General features: G+C 44.0%; 1 protein-coding gene and 1 non-coding gene across 3 annotated transcripts; one reads left to right on the top strand and one right to left on the bottom strand.

Moving 5' to 3' along the window:
* Positions 1–266: 266 nt before the first annotated feature.
* On the bottom strand, positions 267–348 carry trnal-aag. The gene has a single exon. It is a non-coding gene; the product is annotated as a tRNA-Leu (tRNA).
* A 4933-nt stretch (positions 349–5281) lies between these two features.
* rcor2 (REST corepressor 2) lies at positions 5282–20600 on the top strand. 2 transcript variants are annotated; one of them, XM_017428058.3, is made up of 15 exons: positions 5282–5598; positions 6267–6443; positions 9510–9635; positions 10755–10811; positions 12163–12243; positions 12680–12732; positions 12846–13007; positions 13092–13216; positions 13541–13607; positions 14394–14633; positions 16586–16663; positions 16888–16945; positions 18755–18822; positions 18936–19097; positions 19635–20009. In XM_017428058.3, exons 3-15 carry the CDS (start codon positions 9512–9514, stop codon positions 20007–20009), a joined length of 1650 nt encoding a protein of 549 aa, XP_017283547.1. In that variant the 5' UTR covers positions 5282–5598; positions 6267–6443; positions 9510–9511. The 2 variants fall into 2 exon arrangements, with proteins under 2 accessions (XP_017283547.1, XP_017283546.1); XM_017428057.3 differs by having other exon boundaries at positions 5283–5598; positions 6264–6443; positions 19635–20600.
* Positions 20601–21648: the final 1048 nt, after the last annotated feature.

Below are 21648 nucleotides of genomic sequence, written 5' to 3'. Positions count from 1 at the left end.
ATACATTTATACTTTCCGTATTAAGTGCTTTTACTTATTTATTATTTCATTTTTATGAACAAAAATTATGGCGTTTCTCGAACGGAAGGCGGCCCCTTTAAGAGACCAACCATCAACGGTTTTGTGATTCGGTGAAGTAATTTAGCCTGTAAAATAAACGTAAGAAGAATGCCGGTACTCAGCGAAGCAGGTAAAAATATTACATTAAATTGCAGAACACCTAAAGCTTTACATATTTGTTTAATTAAAACGAAAACGTAAGTGTGTGGCAGCGGTGGGATTCGAACCCACGCCCCCGAAGAGACTGGAGCCTTAATCCAGCGCCTTAGACCGCTCGGCCACGCTACCGCATGTCAAAAAGTAACAGAAAGTCCTATTAAATAGGTAAATATGCCATGAAAATGCGTGTTTTTGTTTTATTTTCTTATATTTAAATTAATAGTGTAAAAAACCCAGAAACTACCAAAACTAGAGCACCACATTAAATCTTAATGATGTTTTTCAGACTTTCCACTACAAAAATACATTTTTTTTCAAATGTAATAATTAATCAAATATACAAATAAATCTACTGATGAAGTATTGCCAGTTTGTTAGATTTATATTTAAATAAATAAATAAAGTTGTAAACTGGGTCAGATATGGACTGATGCATGAAAACACAAAGTTAAGTTTTACCTTTTCCATTTAAATCTTACATTTAATATCAAATAACACATTTGTGCCATTGGATAGATAGATAGATAGATAGATAGATAGATAGATAGATAGATAGATAGATAGATAGATAGATAGATAGATAGATAGATAGATAGATACCATAATCAAATTTAATATTTCTATATTTTAATTTATTTCAGATGCAATTTATAGTAAAGACCTATAGATGGGGGTATTGGGGCAAAAACCACCACCAAGTAGCACTTTAGTCTTTAATTTGCTGTAAATCATGTGCTGTTCAGAATAGTATGCTGATCCAACAATGAAGCCCCATGCAAGTTTAATTGGGATGTATTAATAATTTACTGCATTAGTTTCCTTTTTTTTGCCGATACTGAACATTCAAGGCCGAGAATAGGAAACAAATTACTCAATAATGGTCTACTGTGGTATAGGCACATTGTCTGCAGGGATGAGTTTTATTATAAGGCCTCAAAATAAACTACAGGCTTTTTTAGAAAAAGACAGGAGCCAGTTGGTGTTCCTAAGCAGGATGGGATTTGTAGTTTCAGCTATAAAAACTCAGTTTTTACTGTTTGGTATTAATGTTAGGTGGGACCTGGCATCTTTTTTTATACTTGTCCTCCTGGATTTTATGGTCACAGTGTCCATAAAAGAGACAGCGTAATGGCATCAACATGTCAGAGACTGTGACAAGTATTCAAGCTTTAGAAAGAAACAAACCAGTCGTGTATTCACTTATAAAATATGCCCATCTGGACCAGCGGCTCCCAAACTTTTCAGCTTCTGACCCACAAAATAAGAGCAGCAGAGGCTTGTGACCCAAAATATTCCCACTTTAATCGTACAAATTCTGTTCTGAAAGAAAAACCTGACCCACCAGTTTTATTAATTACTATTATTGCATCTATTATTTGAAGTAACTGTGGTGAACGTATACCATTAGTGGTCTTTTTGTATTTAATTTTATTTCTGGAGATCAGTTTGGGGACCCTCCCTTCACGTTTCATGACCCACAATGGGGTCCGGACCCCAACTTTGGGAACCACTGGCTTAGACTGTGTAACTTGTAGAGTGGGACGTCGATTGTGTATTGTTTTTAGAACTGCTTCGCCAGTAGTATCTTTTTTTCTTTTACCTTCCTTCAGACTACAAATTCAATTTATTGAGCTAGTTTCAGCGCATTTCAGCGGTTCATTGTCCTAATTCATTAAATTTAAATAAATCTCTGTGTAGTGGGACATTAGATGGCTTCCCACAGAAGCCCACCCAATTATTAATAATGCAGAAATAGGCCTTATGGGGGGGTTTCCTTTTTGAACACACACAGAAGAAGCCTCCTACAGCAGGCAGATGGCCCTGTCTCCAAACCCCGCCTACAGTCTTTTGTCTTCAGGGAATCCATCTTTTGGCTGCCTGGTGAAAAACACTTATTTCACTTGTCAGTAGGGGGCGCAATGATGCCCACACTCACGAGGCCTGAACTGCATCAAACCTCTCCATCTGTGGCCTGCAAGAGCAGGAAAAAAAAAATTAATTTAACCAACCGAGCCTAGATAGTTCTCTGCAGACTGACGGCGTTTTCTTCTTCTGCCAGTAAAGGTGTCAGCGCGTCAGTTCAGGGGAGAAGAAGAAAATACAATACACCCCCACCACCCTCAGACCTCCACCCACGTGTGTGCTGCTATACCTGTGATCTCACACACACACACACACACACACTGAGATGGGTGGGAAAGGAGGGAATCAGGGGGAGGATGAGAGGGAATCAACAGATGCAGTGTGGAAAGGACCAGGGGGAAACTGACGGATGAAGACGAGGAGGAGGAGGAGGATGAAGCCTCTCTTTCAACCCAGCAGCTCAAAATCACAACACATATAACAGACATCCGTATATGTTACCTCTGAATGTAATTCATGCTTCCAAATAAGCACATCATAACTGGGATTTGTGTAAAAACGAGTCCACGAAGACAATATTTAGTGATCCCAGTGACTAAAGCAGCTCATAATCTGCCTTCAGATCAAAGTTTTCTAACAGCTATGTGCTTTGAAATCCACCATTTTTCCTGCAGCGTGGGGAAATCCCTTCGTATAACGTTTGGCATCACCATGAAGCCTTTTGGGGATTCTTCTTTTCCAACGCAGGGCTGGAATTCCCGATGGTGTCGCTCGGAAAACCAACGAGTTGGTGCTCTCGTAAACAAAACCAGCTTGTCACCCGGCGACAAATCACCAGGTCTCGACAATTTATGCTGCATTTTGAAGCTTCTGAGACGGAGAATTGGACAATAATGACTCCATATTGAAAAAAATAAATCCTCTTCTGGGCTAATTTAGCCATTAGGTGCTTGTCATGGGTCGATGACTGGTCTTTCGCCTGTTGGTTGCCACTCGTGACCCTAAAAAGGACATAATATAGAAAAAAAAAGACAATTAATGTGATTTTATGCATTTTTTTCAAAACCTAGCTCTAATTGTAGAGGTCTTTTGGCCAAAAAGTGGTCTCCAAAGGGTGCCATAGCACCCTAAAGTGAATTTCAGAATGTAAATAAGGTGCATTAATTGCACTTTTCTGGTCTTATTGACCATTTGAAGTACTTCACAGCACAGGCCACGCTCCAAATATCCGCACACACACATCCACACGGCTGGTTTACACCGAACCCTGCAGACCAGCCAGGGTCGAGACGTGGCATTTTTCAGTCAGGAGTGAAATCTCTAACAGCAGACGTATTCGACAGCGTTGTGGAAACAGGACACCTTTCAGGAGAAGGCGTGCATGAGAGCCACACGTTACGCGTTTATGCCTGAACTTGAAACTATGGCTTCAGTAATAAAACATGGAGGGGCGGCAGAGGGGAAGAGTTTATCCTGTGGCCTCTGCTTCCAGACTTTGGGATGGAAGAGGCGAGGATTTAGCTGCAGGGACAGGATGGAGGGGTGGAAGTCGGCATGGGTGAGGCAAAAGGGAAGACGTGAAGATGCAGGTGGAGAGTTGAGGTGGTGTGGAGAGAGAGCGAGAGAGAGAGAGCTTTGATGGATCGAAGAGAAACCAACCGAGGAGAGGAGAGGGAGACGGAGAGACAAATGGTGAAGAGGGGGGACGAGAGGAGGGAGCCGGGGAGGCGTTTGTTCATTAGCGAGGACGTGATGGGGACTGGAGGACTGAGGGAGAGGACAAGACAGTGGGATGGTGAGTCTCATGGCCACCGACTAATGAGAGGAGAGGAAGGAAGGAGGTGGAAAGGGTGAAAATGAGACTGAAGAGGGAGGAAGAGGAGCAGGAGAGGGGTGGGGTAAGAGTGAAGGGGGGGTGGAAGTGAGCGAAGCGTTTGCACGTACGCACACTCACACTCACACACACACACACACACACACACACACACACACACACACACTGTTGAAACTGCAAACGACATGAGAGAGGAGCAGATAAGTCGTCAGAAAGAGAGACATGAGGAAGAGGAGAATGTGACACGGGAGAGGAGGTGAAGTGGGTGTGGAAGAGGTGAAAAGGGGGGAGAGAGGGAGAAAGGAGAAGGAACAGGGGGGTGAGATGAAGATGTGAAGAAATGGGGCATGCGAGGAGGAGGAGGAAGAGGAGGAGGAGGAGGAGGAGGAGAGGGAAAGTTACAGAGGAGCAGCAAACACAGTGATGAAAAAAGGAGCATGGGGAGGGAGGCAGGAGTGCGGAGAAGGAAGGAGGGAGGGGGTGGCGCACGAGGAGGAGATCATGGAGGAGATGGAGATGAGCTGGGATGATGATGATGATGAGGAGGAGTCTGTAACAAGCTCCTACACGTTAACAGCAAACACTTGTGTGTGTTGCTGTGTTTACTGCCAGCATCAGGTGAGAGAGAGCCATGAAGCACTCCCTGTTCTGCACACACACACACACACACACACACACACACACACACACTCACTTCTACCTGTGCTCTCCCAACACACTCACATACTGAGATATTATCATTTTAAATAAAATAACAATAATACACCAAGTATTCTGAAGTCATTCTAAGTCTCACACACACTTCAGTTGTAACCAGCACTCTTTTTTTCCCCACAACACACACACACACACACACACACACACCAGTACAAGTCTGGACAGCCTGCCTCTGCACACAAATGCACAGCTGACGAATCACTCCGCCGACACACTGGCAAGTAGACCCTAATCTGTGAGAATTTATCGAATAAGTATTTTTAAATAAATAAATATATATTTTTAACCAGGTACCCACCCTCCCTTATTTCCACTGTGTGTTAAATGAGTAACAACAGAGTGAATTAGCACTTTGGCAAGGCTTTGAAACGTGATTTTTCTTTTAAACTGAACATTTTTCAGCAGCATGTTGTGACAGGGTGCACCCTTAGCTACGAGCACACACGATTTTTTATTTATTTATTGAGATAAAACGAAACTGGGAGTAGTTTGAACTCATTAGTTTGGCTGGAACTACTTCCAGTCAATCCAAACGGTTGGTTGGGAGAAGGCGGAGCGGATGTCCACAGTACTTTGCTGCGGGTGTTGTCCGGTCTCTCCCTCTCCTTCTCACTCACGGCTGCTTCCATCTATCCGTGCAGTTCATCAATTAGGCAAGGGGGGTGGTAGGGGGGGAGTGAAAAAAAATGATAAAAATAACTAAAATAAGCCACTATAGGTAAGGTAATTTAATATCGGCTCTTCCAGGAGGGTTGTGGACGGAAGCCCGGAGAAGTTTTGAGTGCGCTGGGGGGGGAAAAAAAACCCGAGGCGGAGGGAAACAAAACGCAGGTACTGAGAGTGACTGTTGGCGCTACTTGAACTACAAACGTCACTAGCTAACCGGCTAACGTTAGCATCCCAAAGTGAGGAGGAGGAGGAAGAGGAGGAGAGACTTGTAATGCACTTTGTCAAGAGGAGAGCAGGTATATGTTGGCTGAATTTTTATTTATTTTTTTATTTTTTTATTTGTTGTTCGGATTCCGACCGTTAAAAAGGAGGGCTCAAAGTCCCCCGAAACGGGATAAAGAAGTTTAGCTAAAATCAGCTTAAATGTTTTGTGACCGTTTTTTTTTTTTTTTTTTTGGTGGTGTTGGTGGTGTTGGTGGTGTTGGGTGGGGGGGCGAAACAAAAGAACTTCAAAGTCTGACACACTGATGAATGCTGAGGAAAACTGCTCAAAGGCGTCCGAAAAAAGGCGAAAATAATGCAAGTAAATGGGACTTTCGGCTGACCGGACCTCACCAGATGTGAACTTTTATTCTAGCTCAGCCCAGAAGAAGAGGCTGTAAATAATTTAGGAGTTAATCAAATTGCATAATGTACGAAAAAGAAAACACCAAACTACCATGATGGGTATGCTTTATTTGCTCATTTTGAAGCATATCAGTTGAGGTAAAGTTATAAAAGCTGCTTTCATCAGGGTCAGGAGTTGGGGAAACCAAAAGGCAAGCAGATTCCTGGTTTGTTAATTGAGTTATCCCAGTTGTGTTTTATTCATTCATTTGTTTGTTTGTTTGTTTATAGGTCTTCCTGTTTGTTTGGGACCAGTCTCTGACATTGAGGTTTTTCTCTGTTTCTTCCTCTCCAGCAGGGATCTCTTCGTCTCTAACCTGCCGGTCGGATCAGCAGTTCGTCCGGTGAAGTTAAACGGGGGGCAGCTGCTGTTTTCTGAGGAAGAGAGAGAGAGAGGGGGGGAGCTGTGACAGACAAAAGACCTCCAGAGAGAGCTCCAGACTCCAGTATTGTCTGCCCCGGCTCTCGGCTCACGGTTGGTGTTAAATCTCTCGGATTGGGGAGACTGCCCCTCTCTCCGCGCCGATCGGTCAGGTTAAACGTGTAGGATGAGGGATTATGGGTTAATGTAGAGAGAGTTGTTGTTCTGGTGGGTTGGGGTTGGGGGGGTGGGGGTGAAGGTGAGGATGATGATGAGGGGTAAGGAAGTGCCAAAGCCTAGCCTGCGCATCGTGGCTGTTTCTAATCTGATATTGGTGTTTTCTGAAGCTCTAACTGGATAATTGGAGGAATTCATCGTGTTGATGTTAATCATAAACACAGTAAAAGAAAATTACCCCAAATGCAGCGATCCAATCGAAGCAAAACTACCTACATGTTGATGTATGAACTCTTTGAGACGTGTAACCAGAAGCAGCGTTAAAAAAATGTTAATATCTGTCAAAAGGTGCAGTTTTTTTGCTTTGTTTTTTTTGTATTTCTAACAATTTCTGCATCATTAGATGGTCGTTTTGGGGGGTTAATCTGACTCAAACTCGTCAGAATCGTGTTAGAAAACAAAGAAAATTCCTCCTCATCGTTTAAGTAAATTCTCCTTTCAGAGGACAGAATATTTCGTCTTGTTTCATCCGATTTTAGCTCCAACTTTAGCTTCAGCGACTTTCTGTCGACTCTCGTCTTTGCAGCTTTTAGTCAGCAGAAGAAGAAGAGCCTCACCTTTTCTCTTCCCACGCGGCGTCTCTGACTCCATCCTTCTGACTCCGTTTACATCCGGGGGTTACTTTACCAACGCGATTGTTTCGTATGTAAACAAACGACTCGTAATTGTTGGCAACACAACCCAACTCTGCTGATTTGACTCGTTTATTACAAAAACTACACAGAGAACGATTCATATTTAGTGGTTATTTTTAAATCAAGATCAAATCAAAGACATTGAAAAATCGCACATTTTGACAGCTATTGGGCCAGTGGCTTGCAACGGTCACCACGGTAACCAAGTAAACGAGAGGCAGACTGAAAAGTAAGCCTCAAACAAACGGTCGCCGTGTGAAAACTATGAGTCGGATCTTAAACGTTCTTGAGCCGTGAGCAGCGGAAGACTGATGGTTACACCTGTGAGATTTTATGTTCCTGCAGGAGATGAGTTAAATTAAAAAGAACCCGTCACTTTCAGTTTCCTGACCCATTCCTGTTTAGGATTTTTGTGCGGCTCTGACCAGCTGATATTGATTAGAGCCGATTTCTCCCTTACGGCTGCAACTTAGGGTTATTTTTGTCGTTATTTGGACTAATTGGTCAAATTGGTTTTCGATTAGTTCCTTCAGTCTGTCTCTGCTTCCTGTTCTGGTGGCGCAAATAGTTTTTTTTTTTTTGTAATTTTAAACAGAAAAAGTTCCAACAAGTTACTGAAAATAGCCACGGATGGAAGTGGAAGAAATGTTTTAGTTAATTCCTGGAGCTTATATTCAGGTGAACGGAAAATATCACAACAATTGTGCAAAAATAATTGGATTATGACTACCTGTTCCAAAGCAAGTAAGCCTCTTTTTTTTTTTTTTTTTTTAAGCTTCACAGCTGCCTGTCCTTTAAAAACTAATCTTTGTGCAGCAAAAGGAGATAAAAAAATAAAAGAATATATTTTTCATACTGACTCAGGTCATGTAGTTAGAACTGGCAGATAACGGGAATGGTGGAGGTCAAACTGAAATCTGAAAGATAAAAAACATTTTAAGAGACAAGTGCTTGCTGGGTTGGTAGAAATATCAAATTAAAATAAATGTTAAATAAATAAACTATAGATTCTGTAGAGGTGGTTCACATTTCTGTCGCTCAGCTGGTTAAAAAAAATGACCTTCATGGAAGAGTCGCCAGCAGAAAACCTTTTTTAGTTTTGTAATTGAATATTGACACAAGTCTGCTGAAATTGAGGACAAATTCAGAGAATGTTGTCGGACAGGGAATAAAGGTGCATAATTTCATGATAAGAGCTTCTTTCCTGTTAATTGTGAGTGGACAATGCTTCAGTTGTTCCTGAAATCTGTTTGGAAGCATCCCAAAGTGGGAAAGAGGACGGCTTTTTTATGAACAGGAGTATTTTAGGCTCACACACAAAAAAAATCCACATTAACTCAGGAGGCTCAAATAAATGTATTTTTTTATGGTCCTCGACGCCTAACATCATCAAAACTTAAGTCTGAGATGAAAACAGGAGCAGGACAGCCTAGAGGTATAAAGAAACAGAGAACTTATAAAAGAATCGGTGAAAATCAATCTTGCTAAGCTACAAAACGTGTCTTTAAGCTGTGGTTCTTATCCAAAGAGTCATTTGTGACCCGTGCTGTAAAATGAGTCAGGATGAGCTCAGGCTGCAGTGGGAAAAACATAAGAAAATATAGATTTTGTGCTTAAAGATGAGTGCATGAAGACAACATCTAGCGATCCCGGCAACTAAAACAACATAAAATCTTCCCAATTTATCTTTAAGTCAAAGATTTTAAACAGGTATGTCTCCAGAAACGATTCTTTGTTTTTGCAGGGCTGGTAGCGTTAGCAAAATATCTCACCGACCAGTGGAGGGATTTTAATGACTCTTTCAGACAGGAAGGACATCCGCAGCTTATTAACGTTTGCAGCCAACCCAGTTCAAGATGGCTGCCACAGCTGAGGGATATTGGCAAGCGAACAAAATGGCTACACCTCACATAATTTTACAGACACAGTTGAAATCTGGCGTGGTGGTAGCTGAGAGTGACCCCCCGTCTCGTATTTTGAGTGCTGATTGTTTGAGATGCGCCATTAACTACTGAGGTCAACCCTGCATGTCTGTTAGCAAAATATCTCATGAGCCACTGGACAGATTTTAGTGAAACTCGAAGCCGTTTTACAGAAACTGAGCTCATCTTGGCGTGGTGGTAGCTGAGAGTCCTCTTCAGCACGTAGTCTGAGCGCTCACATGACATGCGAGGTCTCACGATGTTGTATGAGATTGTGTAAAGCTGAAAGGCGGTGGCGGCGGCGGGCGACTCGCATCCCTCCGCCAACCACCGGAGTTTTGATCCGGACTGTTGACGATCCCCGTTCCGCTCTCTGTTCGCCGCAGCCATGCCGTCAGTGATGGAGCGCTCAGGGGCCGGCGTCCTGTCCCGGAGCAGGGCCAAAACCGTCACCAACGGCAGCAGCCAGCCCCACTCCGAGGAGGAGAGCAGCGATGACGAGCACGCTCACGGTAATCATGTGACCCACTCACCTGTCCCGCGTCACTCAAGCCTCTGAGGTAGACCTGAGCGCGGCGAGGCGTTGATTCTAATGCGCCTACCGACGCTCCGGCCTTAAACGCGCACTTGGACATTTTATTGCTGCGTCACGCCAGCTGTTCTGGTTGCATTTCGCATTTCCCCTTTCCGCCCTCCGCTCCGGCAGCCCCCCCCCATGTGTGCCTTGTCCTCCATCATTCTGTCTCCGGCGAGTCACACTTGGCCGTTTGGTTTCAAATCAACACTCTCTCGTGTTTGTGCAGCCTCCTCCTTCGGTGTTCCCCCTTCCTGGCTCCTTTAGCCTCATGTGATCCATCTCCTTGTGTTTCTATCACCCCCCCCCACACACACACACACACACACACCACCACCACCACTCCACCTCCAGCTCCTTCCTTCCCATCCTCCGTCCCTGAGGAAACTGGAATATGTGTCGTCCTCCTGCTGGTCTCTGCTTCGCTCCTCGCTCCTCATCTCCTCTGTATCTGCCATCAGCTGTAGGTTTATGGACAACAAACCTGAAGAAAAATCTAAAAGTTATTGTAAGATAAACATCTGGTTTATGTTTTAACAGCAGAAAACAGAAATATAAGCTCTAAAAACAGTCGTGTCGGGGGGTAACAAACGTGGAACAACAAGAAGAAGGGTGCTAAATATTTCTAATTATCTCCCGTGTCCACGCTTGTGTGCTGTCGTTTAGTAAAATATCTCATTTTAATTAAACTTACAGGAAATGACGACTGTATGTTCCTCTACAGCCGATTAACGTTTGGAGTCAGTCCAGTTAAAGATGGCCGCCACAGCCAGTCATTAGCCGACACAAAGACGGCTCTAACTCAGTCGTTTCTACAGATATTGAGCTAAATTTTAAACAATATTTGTAGTCAGGTCATGTCAAAATGGCTGCCGGTTTTACAGCGACTGAGTCGCAATTAGTAGCCGAATCATCCTCAACACGCACTCTGAGCTAAAACGTTTTTGCGTAATGTCGTTTAGAAGAGTTGACCAAAACGTTAGGGCTTTAATTGTCCCCCCGTCCCAACGCGAAGAGGGGACTTGGATTGACGTTCACTCCTTGTGTCTCCGTGCAGACAGCATGATCAGAGTCGGAGGAGACTACCAGGCCCAGATCCCGGAGTTCAAACCAGGTGAGCCGGGGGAGGAAATACTGATAATTTAATTTAAAAAAAAAAACCTAAACTACATAAATAAACTAGTTGGGTTGAGAGATTCACATAAATACTCAAGAAAGAACAATAATAATTAGTAAGTATTATGCTCCAAACAGATACATCTCTGTGACTGCAGTGAGTTTTTTTAATGCGTCTGAAATCTTTAACCAGTTGACTGTAACACTGAGAGCTTTAATTTCATCGATCAGGTTTACTTTAATAAAAAACACAATTTTGTCTTGTTTTGTGACGTGTCATGAATGTGTTTAAGATCACCTTTTTTAGATGTTACACAAGTTTTATTCCTTCACTTCCTTTGTTTCTACAGATCGTTGAGACACAATTGTTTCGTTTTCAGTTAAGGTCTGTTATGCGCTAATCAAAATATACAATCCGTAAAAGACATTAGAATAAAATATAATTTTTTTTTTACAGATAAGCTACTTTGACATAAAACTAACAGCAGAAAAACTCATTAAAACAGGAGCGGAGGTGATGGGATCTCCAGTTCTTTCAGTAAAAGTTTAATTTAATCGAGCGTAAAGAGATTGGAGTTGATCTGAAGTCCAGGTTGAGACGTTTTATTTCTAAAACACTAATGTTGAGCAAACATTTGGAAAATCGAGGCCATTTTTCACATTTGGTTTCTGAAATGAGGAAAACTAAATTTCCACCTAAAAACTATAATGACTGTCGATCTTGCAGCTATTTTTTTTTCCTTTTTATTTTGATTAAATCAACTCTGTTTAATTACATTCACAATATAAGAATGTGACACATCAACGCTTTAATTGTAGTTTTCATTTTGTTCGGATGGAATTTCATGACAAATCAAATAAAAATGTGCTCATGGAGAAGTCATGTATTGCCTTTTACGAGGAATATAAACTAAAAAAAATCACTCTGTTTTGTAGAGAAAAATAAAAACCTTACAGGAAACTCTTTAACAGCTGACCTTTCTGTCTTTTTCCAATGTACCCAAATAAATGAAATAAGATTTAAAAAAAAAAATTAAATTCTTTGATTGAGCTGTGAAAACTTCATTTCTGAAACAGAAATCCGAGTCCGCAGTTAGAGCTCAACGGGCTGGTAGATCTGGTTCAGAAGAAGCTTTAAAAATCAAATTTAATCAGAGATGACAAACCTGAAAACCTAATTTCTGTGGGTGACGAAGAGTGGGTTCTAGTGGGAGTAAATGGGGATAAGAAAGAGATATTAGGGAGTTTTCAGGCATTAAATGATTCCCAATTAGGAAGAATGATTAAATATATATTCCTGACGAGATTTATTGTGTTTAAAGATGTTTCTGTTGTGTGTTTACCATCAGACAGTCCAGCCCGCTACAATGAGAAGGACCAGAGGAGCATGTTGGTCTGGTGTCCCAACAGTCAGCTGTCTGATGCCATGTGTAAGCTGAAAACTCCTAATTTATTTCTACTATTTCTACTGTTTTATTAAACTGATATGGAGGGAAATGATTACAAGCTGACCGGAGAGTCGTCTCTTTATTGTCCGCCTTGTCTGTTAGCAAAATATCTCAAGAAACCTCTGGATGAACTTGAATGAGACTTGCTTTAAGCGACTGTTGGATGTGCTTCTGGATGGCCGCCATAAGCCAACACAAAAATGGCGATAACTCCAGTCAGTTTTAGCAATATTGAGGAGAAATTTGAGGCGGTAGTAGCTGAGGGTCGTTCACAACACGCGCTCTGATTGGATCCAAACAGAAAGAAAGGTGGCGGGTGATATTCATTCCTTTAAGGATCGCCAGGCCTTTATTTTGTCTGTTTTCTCACGTTCTTTTTATTATTTCCCTTCATTGTTTTTCATTTCTTCTATTCCAGTGGATGAATACATCCTGATGGCTAAAGAAAAACACGGATACAACATGGAGCAGGTATGAGAGGCTGCCGACTCACAGCGTTTAGTAATTAAATTACGGCTCGTAAAAACGACATGGAAAGCCCTGAGGGCGAGGCGTCTGACCAGCCTCCACCTCTGTCCCTCCAGGCGCTGGGCATGCTGCTGTGGCACAAACACGACGTGGAGCGCTCGCTGGCCGACTTGGCCAACTTCACGCCCTTCCCGGACGAGTGGACGGTCGAAGACAAAGTCCTGTTCGAGCAGGCCTTCAGCTTCCACGGAAAGAGCTTCCACCGCATCCAGCAGATGGTGAGAGGCGGCGGGAAACTCGCCTCGTTATTTCATTAAACAAAAAAAAAAAACAAAGCTGCTCAGGATTATTTCTTTCTGTAGCTTCCAGACAAACTGATCTCCAGTCTGGTGAAGTACTACTACAGCTGGAAGAAGACCAGAACCAGGACCTCTGTCATGGACCGACAGGCCAGGAGGCTCATCAGCAAGAGGGAGAAAGATGACAGGTCCTAAACACAGACACACACAAAAACAACTTTATTTAAACCTCTGAGGAAGCTGGTTCTGAATGGATGAATAAATACTGATGATTCTCAGAAGCTACTCATCCGAGGTTTGACATTTCCAGATCTTCTTTGTGAAATGACACTCGAAGGAGCGCAGCTCGTGAATATAAATGAGGAAGAGTCAGATTGTTACTTGTCATTTGAGTTGATGTATCTGACGCCTTTTTAAAATTAGGACAGAAGGATGGAGGCGGAGCTCCAGCACAGTCAGTTCTTGTTTAATCTGATTTGTTTTTTATTTGTTTGTTTGTTTGTTTGGTGCAGTAACGATGAGATCGAGGAAGGAGAGCCGGGCAGCGACAGCGACTTTGAAATCGATGCCAAGAAAGAGGTGGGCGTTAATAAAAACTTCACAGTGCTTCGAATAAAGTATTCACACCCCCTGAACTTTTCCACATTTTGTGGCGTTAACAACCACAAACTTATTTTATGTGACGGATCGACACGGAGTCACTCATAATTGTGAACTCCTTCGCTCCAGAGCAACCTTCAGAAGAGTCACCATTTTCGACTCCACCTGTCTGTAATTTAACCTCAGTACAAATACAGCTGTCCAATGAAGACCTCAGAGGTTTGTTACAGAACAACAGCATCATCATGAAGACCAAAGAACGCTCCAGACAGGTCAGGGATAAATGTAGAACAAACATCCAACCAGAGCTACGACGGGACGGTTCAGATCAAAGATGTTCATGTGTTGGAATGGACCAGTCAGAGTCCAGACCTGAATCCAGCTCAGAATCTGTGGCAGAAAATGATCCATTCACAGACGCTCTCCACCCAGTCCGACTGACCCGCAGGTGTTTTACAAAGAGAAAAACAGTCTCTAGATTTCCAGAAAAACTCAAAAAGACCTGCAGCTGTTACGGCAGAGAAAGGTGCTTCTCCAAAACATTTACCTCAGGGCTTTAATACAAACACAGGCCACTCTTTTTAGATTTGTATTTCTGAATAATTTTGAAAACCACGTATTGTTTTCCCTCCACTTCACATTTATGAGCTACTCTGTGTTGATTTATCCCTTAAAACCTCAGTAAAAGGCTCTGTACGCTCTGTATCCTTGAGCCACAGTTTTATTTATTTATTTTTGTATCTTTTTGTTTATTTTTCCACACAGGCAGCGAAGCAGAACCCCAGCAGCACCGGCTCAGAGAAAGCTGCCCCCAGTCGGTCCGGCCCGGTGAAGAAGGAGAACATCGGGGCTCAGTACAGACACCACCCCCTCAGGGCCCGGCGCAGACCGCCCAAGGGGATGCACCTGGACCGGGCCGACATCATGGCCCTGTCAGCCTCCCACGACGCCGGAGTTCTGTCCGTACGTCAGCTCGACGCGCAGCTGGTGTCGCTCAAGAGGCAGGTGTGTCTTCACACGCGTTTTCTTTAAATCACACCCAGCGTTCTGCAGCCGTCGAGGCTTATTAACCCCTTCAGGCTCCTTAAAGGAAGAACAATTATCTTGCCTGTTGCAGATAGCTCATGAGTACCGCCAAAACCGAAGTGGACTGCTGCCATCTTTAAACTCCAATCTCAAAAACGTCACGTGAATGCCTGATCGCCTTCAGTTTCACATTACAGGATTATTTATTTAGCATTCTTTGGACATTTGAAAACTCAAGCAGCAGCTAGCTGTGGCACTTCCGGCAGGAATATAAAAAATATTTCTGTCAGAACACGTCATGTGAAACTAGTGGCTGTGTTAAATATTTATTTATTTTTACTAACATTCGCATGAATCACTATGAATTTGTTGAAACTGCAACAATGAGTCCAGCCAGAATTAAACTCCTATCTACAACAGGTAAGATATTAACTGTTCAAAACGTTTCCACAGAACCCCACTTTAAAAGATCTGAACTGTTACATTAACTGTTTCAAGGGAAATTTCTTTTTTTTTTTTACTTTGAGACAGAAGGTTATAGTTATAGTAAACATTTCGCTTTTATTTTAACATTCTGACTTTTCTCTCGTGGTTATTATTGTTTTAAAAGAGATAACAGATGTAGTAAAAAGTCAAAATGGACATGAAGGGGGATGCTTTTGTAAGCAAATGTTTAAAGTTGGCCAACTCAGATTTGAAGTATGATGGAAACAGGTTATTGGCAGTAACCCGCGTCACGCCGTCCGCTGCGAGGTTTAACAGACGCCGGACTGGACGGCTTCAGGAGATAACGGCACTTGCAAACAATAAAAGGAAATTCATGCTCCAGTTATCATATTCTGGCTCTAAGAAGACACGGAGGGAGGAAAAAGGAAACAGCTGCGGACGTTGAAGCGCAGCTGCAGTCACGGTTTCCTCCAACTTTCTGACTCTGCTTGAAGACTTCTAGCTTCTAGCAGAGTCAGCCGAACGGCGAGTGGATCGGATTAACTGCTGCTGGAAATAATATGAACACATGAAGGAATAGTTCCATCCGCTCCAGCTTTTATTGATTCATGTTCATCCTGTTGAGTTCGAGGTGCTGTTTTCTTCTGATAACGTGAATTATCACAGAGCCGATTTGTTCTCAACCAGCCAACACAGAGGTGTTGATTTAATTAATAAACATTTTATATGTTTGTCCTGACAGCACCTATAGAAGTGGTTTAAAGCAGAGGTCCCCAACTCCCGGGCCGCGGACTGGTACCGGTCCGTGAGTCATTTGGTACTGGGTCGTACAGAAAGAATAATTAGCTTACAGTATTTCTGTTTTTTTAAAAATTTATTTTCGGAGTCTGAACGACATTTATTTTGAAAAACAACTGGATTCTCTCCACTACGTCCGTCTATGATGCGTGTCAGAACGCTTATCTAGGTCATGTGATCCGTTCCCGCTAAAAACAAACCCACAAACAGCAAAACAAGCAAAAAACAAACGTCTCTGGAAGATGGGACCGTCTGGTTACTGAGAAACAGGCACAGGGCTCCCACTGATTCAGCGTTATGGTGAGTTGGATTCTTTGAGGTGTCTCTTATTTTGAAGGGCACGTTTAGGCACAGAGAACATCAGGGGGAGGAGAGGCTGTTATTCATGTCGATAATGCAGCTAACAAAGCTGCGAGGACACGTTAGGTTTACGTTTATTATGTTTTAAAAAAAAATACCCCCGTTTTCATGCCGGTCGTATCGTTTTATTTTGTTATATTTATCCGCCACACCTTTAAAGGCCGGTCCGTGAAAGTACTGTCTGATAATGAACCGGTCCGTGGAGGTAAAAAGGTTGGGGGCCGCTGGTTTAAAGGACGAACACCAGGACACACTGACGTCAGATATCCTCCTGTTTTGGTTTAACCCCATCGGAGCTGCTCGTCTCGTGTGTTTCTTCCTCTCAGGTTCAGTCTGTTAAACAGACCAACAGCAGTTTGAAGCAGAGCCTGACTGAAGGTGTTGACTCATTCAAGCCTACCGAGGTATGTTTTCCTCCTCCTCCTCTCCATCTGTTACCTTATTGATTTTTTTATTTTTCTGTTTCCTGGCTCTATTTACTTATCATCCTTCACGCTCTCCCTCCAGTTCGTTCATTACTCCGCCCCCGTCGTTGCCTCAACGACCCCCGGGTTTCGCCTCGCCTCGCGTGGGGACTCGATCTGCCATCTTCGTCTCTCACCTCTCTCTCTCTCTCTCTCTCTTTCAGCCTGCCCCGAAGTTGAACTCGCGTTGGACCACGGAGGAGCAGCTCCTGGCCGTGCAGGGTGAGTAAAAGCTGGAGCGTCGCCCCTCCTCCTGTCTCACACTCAGTCAGACAAACACATTCATATTCTCCACACAGGAACTGTCTGTGCCGCGAGAGGACACAGCGTCTCTCCAGAACTGTCCTCACACTGCTGTTGAACTGTAGCTCAGATACATTTAAAAATGTTCAAGGTTGTCTGGAGTTACTCAAGGAACGACGTTAAAATGAGGCATAAATTAGGGAGAAAAGCTGGGTGGAGATTCAGACGTGGACAGGTTTGTTTGGACCCTTTTATTAAAGAAAATAAGCCCACAAATGTCACAGAAATAACTAAAATCAGTTAATGAAACTCAGTCATTGCTTTTGAATTTTGATTGTTAACTAAGGTGTCCTGATTTTAGCATCCCAGGTGTCTCCTGTAATCAGTTGGTCTGCCTGTTTAAAGGGTGGCAGGTAGTCACAGGGCTGTTTGGGATCATGGTGTGTACCACACTGAACATGGAGCACAGAAAGCCGAGGACAGAGTTGTCTGTGCAGCTTAGAAAGACAGTGACTGAGCAGCAGGTTGAAGGTTATAAGACCGTCTCCAAGCAGGTTCAGGTCCACAGGACTGGGGACAACCTCCCTGGAGGTGTCCACAAGAGGACAACTGATGACAAACTGAAGAGACGGATAATACGAGCCCAGAACAATTTTTAAAGAGATTGGAGGTGAACTCCAAGGTCAAAGGTCATCAGTGTCAGATCGCAGCACTGTTTGAGACAAAGTGGACTTAATGGAAGACAACAGAGGAGGACAAAGTTCTGTTCTGGGTCTGACTCAGCAGGTCCTGGATCTGTTCAGGGTCCACTGAAATCTCAAGACTATCAAGGCTTTCTGGAGCCAGATGTGCTGCTCAGAGTCAGAAAGCTCGGTCTCAGCTGTAGCTCATGGGTCCAACAGGATCATGACCCAAACCTCACAGCTAAAAACACCAAGAACGGGTCAGAACCGTTCTGAAGAGGCCTTCTGAGCCCTGATCTAAATCCTGCTGAACATCTGTGGAAGGAGCTGAAACATCTGGAGAAGGAACCCTTCAGACCTGAGACTGGTGGAGCCGTTTGCTAATGAGGAGTGGACCAGAACACCTGTGGACAGCTGTGGACAGCTGAGGACACCTGTGGACAGGTGCAGAAGTCTCAGAGAGAGTTACAGAAACCACTGGATTATAGTGATCGCCTCAGAAAGTTGTGTAACAAAATATGAAGTTACTAAGCTCATTTTAAATAAGATTGAAAAACAGCGACTGATTTTCTTTTGTTGATTTTTATTTTATTTTTTATTTCATAACTTTTTTTCAGTTTCAAGTTGTTTCAGTGACATTTGTGGTTTTTTCTTTCTTTAACGAAAGGATTGTCTGCGTTCAGGGTTCCTCTGCGATCTTAAAACGTTCAGAAAGTGATTTTAGTATTTTCCAGTTTTGGATCATTGGTGTTTCCAGACTGTAATAAAAGTCAATTTTTCACAAGTTATTAAAATGAGCAGGTTAATTTAAAAACTATACAATCAACACAATAATTACGTTCTTTCTTTTAGCTGCAGGATTGATAATGTTCAAAAAATAAAACTGGAAAATCAGATGATTCTTTTTAAAAAATTGACTCAAAAATTGACAGGAAATCTAAAAATTTGAGCCGTGAAGGAGCCCCTGGATGTTTGAAGCTCGTGGTCAGTTCAGACGTGTAACGATCTCTGACGGAGGAGCGTTTCCTCCTCCATCTTCTCTGTTTGACCGTAAACAAACCTGAAACCGTCTCTCAGATGAGTGAACCTCGTGTTTCCTCTCCAGCTATCCGTCGCTACGGGAAAGACTTCACAGCCATCGCTGAGGTGATCGGCACCAAAACTCACGCTCAGGTGAGCCCCCCTTTCTGCCTCCCTCCCCCCGCCGCTCGCCTCCCGTCCTCCGGCGTCCATCGCCGCGTCCCCGGACGTCTTCCCCTCTAACCCTCCCCGTCCCCTCGCTGCAGGTGAGCTCGTTCTTTGTGAGCTACCGGCGGCGGTTCAACCTCGACGAGGTGCTGAGGGAGTGGGCCGCCGAGCAGGTGGCCACCAACCGGGACCAGAGAGACCCGAGGAGGAGCGGCGAGGAGGTGGCAGGAGCTGCAGACGGAGGAGCCGAGGAGGAGGAGGTGAGGCCTCACCCACAGGATGCTTCATACGGTTTCATACGTTTAGAGTTTGTCAAACATTTTAACCCATTACTGTCGACGAGCTTTATTCTGACAGATATGTTGGTATGAGGGTACGCACTCAATGTAAACAAAGAGCTTTTAGCTGCATATTTTTCTGAACAAATCAGAGTGTAAACACGAACTGTTACATCGAAACATCTCCACCTCAGACGGTTAGGGTTAGGTGCAGAACCCTGGTTCTGGTCTCTATCCGAGGCAGAAACCTGGTTCTGGTGTCTGACTAGAACAGAACCCTGGTTCTGGTCTCTAACCGGTGCAGAACCCTGGTTCTGGCCTCTAACCGGGGCAGAAACCTGGTTCTGGTGTCTGACTAGAACAGAACCCTGGTTCTGGTCTCTAACTCGTGCAGAACCCCGGTTCTGGTCTCTAACCGGGGAAGAACCCCGGTTCTGGTCTCTAACCGGGGCAGAACCCTGGTTCTGGTGCAGAACTGCAACTTTTAACTGAAACATCTGGTTTTTTTTTTCCTTCCAGGTTAAGATGGAGGACTCTCCACCAGACACCGCCAGCAGCGGCTCCTCCCCTCCCCCCTCCACCCACACCGCCACCTCCTCCTCCTCCCTCTCCCAGCCTCCTCCTCTGCTGCGCCCGGCTCCACCCTCAGCGCCCCCCAGCCTCCTCCGCCAGCCGCCTCCCCTTCAGACACGACCGCTCCAGAACCGAGCGCCCCACAACCACCCTCCCCCTCCGCTCATCCGGCCCGCAGTGACCACCTCCTCCTCCTCCTCCTCCGCGTCTTCCTCCTCTACTCTCAGGGGTTCTCCTCCCAGCTCCTCCTCCTCCTCCTCTGTGGGTCCGCTGCCTCCATCACTGGTGGGGATCAAAGTGGAGCAGGCCAACTCTCACTGATAGAAATCTGCAAACAAACATCAACTGAGTCGCCTCTACCTGGAATAATTAGGTCACATGATCACACTCAGGTCTCATCAGTAATTTAAAATCAGCCCGTTACTGTACCGACACACACCTACCTCCATCACACACACACACACCGTAACACTACACACACACTGTCGAAAGAAGCCACCTGCTGAACATCCGGATCGAGGACCAGACGTGGTCCGGAACCAAAACTCCCGAGGGGATGAAGATCTGATAAAGAGGAGCTGCTTCTTACGACGGGTTCCTTCCGATTTACATCCTCAAAGATGACATCAACAAAAAAAAAAAGGTACCTTAGCAGAGAAACGAGGCTTTGCAGCCCAGCCGGGTTCATCGTTCTGACTTTTGTTTTTGTAGTTAAGGGCAGAGACGTCATCTCCCTCCTCGGTCATGTGTTCTTACTAGTGTTAACTGGAGTAATGTTGAACTTTCTGTTGACTCGCTGAGGCCTAGATAGACTGTTAGTGACTGTTCGTAGTTTAGATTGTGCTTTATTAATTATGATTACTGAGCGAGCACGAAGGAGAGAAAAGAGCCAAAATAAAACTTGTAACCAGACTCGAGTTTTTGAAGTATTTTCAGCGATGAAACACTGGCCGCTCCGAACAGGAAGTGTGTGGATTTAATGTTCAACTCTGACCTTTGACCACTGACATCTCTGAGGGCTGGAAACAAAACAAAAGCACAGATTCCTTTTAGCTGCTGAGTTTTGTGCAAAGACTGTTTATTTAAACCTCAGAAGTCGAAGCTGGAGCAGAACCGGACCAGACTTGAGTCTTTAAGTCCCGCCCCCTCCATGGAAATGAATGGACCGTTGTCCGCAGTAAACAGGTGATTCTAGTAGTTCTTACCTTGTCTTTTTGTCCCGTATCTTGTTACGCAGCTTCAAATCGTTTAGCCGGGTCAGAACCAGCTAGGACTGTGAAGAAACCAACAAAAAACTGCACAAAATAATTTAAAAAAGGCGATCAGTGGTGTTTCTGGTGAGAAAAGCGTCTATAACTCGCAGCAGAAACATCATTCAAACTTTAAAACGGGTCGCAGAAAGTTGGACGACGGACGTCTGAATGGACGTTTTTACAAAATTACAGTTTAAGGTTCTCGATGTTTCCAGATGTTTTCCAGACTAACAACCAACTCTTTTTGGTACAGATCCAAGTCAAACACCGGAACCACAGTTTTTTTTTTGTCTTCACCCTCTTCTTACCAAATTTTACTTTTTCGCTTTGCCTTTCGTTAACTTGCCAGTCAGGGAGTGACAGACGCAGGTCTGGTCACCGTGGCGACCATAATGAGCCACTGGCAGCAGCTGTAACATTTAAAAAATGTTTACACATCTTACTTCAAAATGTACGGTTTGTCTTAGATTATCACAAAATTTATGTTACAAATTGGCCTTCTAGTTACGTCACATTTAAAGGGACTGATTGTGGGCGGGACTTAAAGCTCCACGTACCCAATGAGCAGACTCTGGTTCCATAAACCAAGTCCTTCTGGTCCACCATACATGAAGGCCTGTAGAAAAAGAGTCAAATACAAGAAATCTACAGTCTGGATCAATTTAAGCTTTAAGAAACATTTGAAGTCTTCAGCACCAGTCTGGTCC

The sequence above is a fragment of the Kryptolebias marmoratus genome, linkage group LG7 (assembly GCF_001649575.2).
Source record: "Kryptolebias marmoratus isolate JLee-2015 linkage group LG7, ASM164957v2, whole genome shotgun sequence".
NCBI lineage: Eukaryota > Metazoa > Chordata > Actinopteri > Cyprinodontiformes > Rivulidae > Kryptolebias > Kryptolebias marmoratus.
Note: the sequence above shows the minus strand (reverse complement) of the source record. Positions and strands in the feature narration are given on the sequence as shown.

Coding starts and splice junctions, on each gene's coding strand:
- rcor2 (XM_017428057.3), top strand. CDS start 9,512: ATGCCGTCAGTGATGGAGCGCTCAGGGGCCGGCGTCCTGTCCCGGAGC. Junction 10,812..12,162: donor GATCCCGGAGTTCAAACCAG/GTGAGCCGGGGG, acceptor GTTTACCATCAG/ACAGTCCAGCCCGCTACAAT. Junction 13,608..14,393: donor AAATCGATGCCAAGAAAGAG/GTGGGCGTTAAT, acceptor TTTTCCACACAG/GCAGCGAAGCAGAACCCCAG.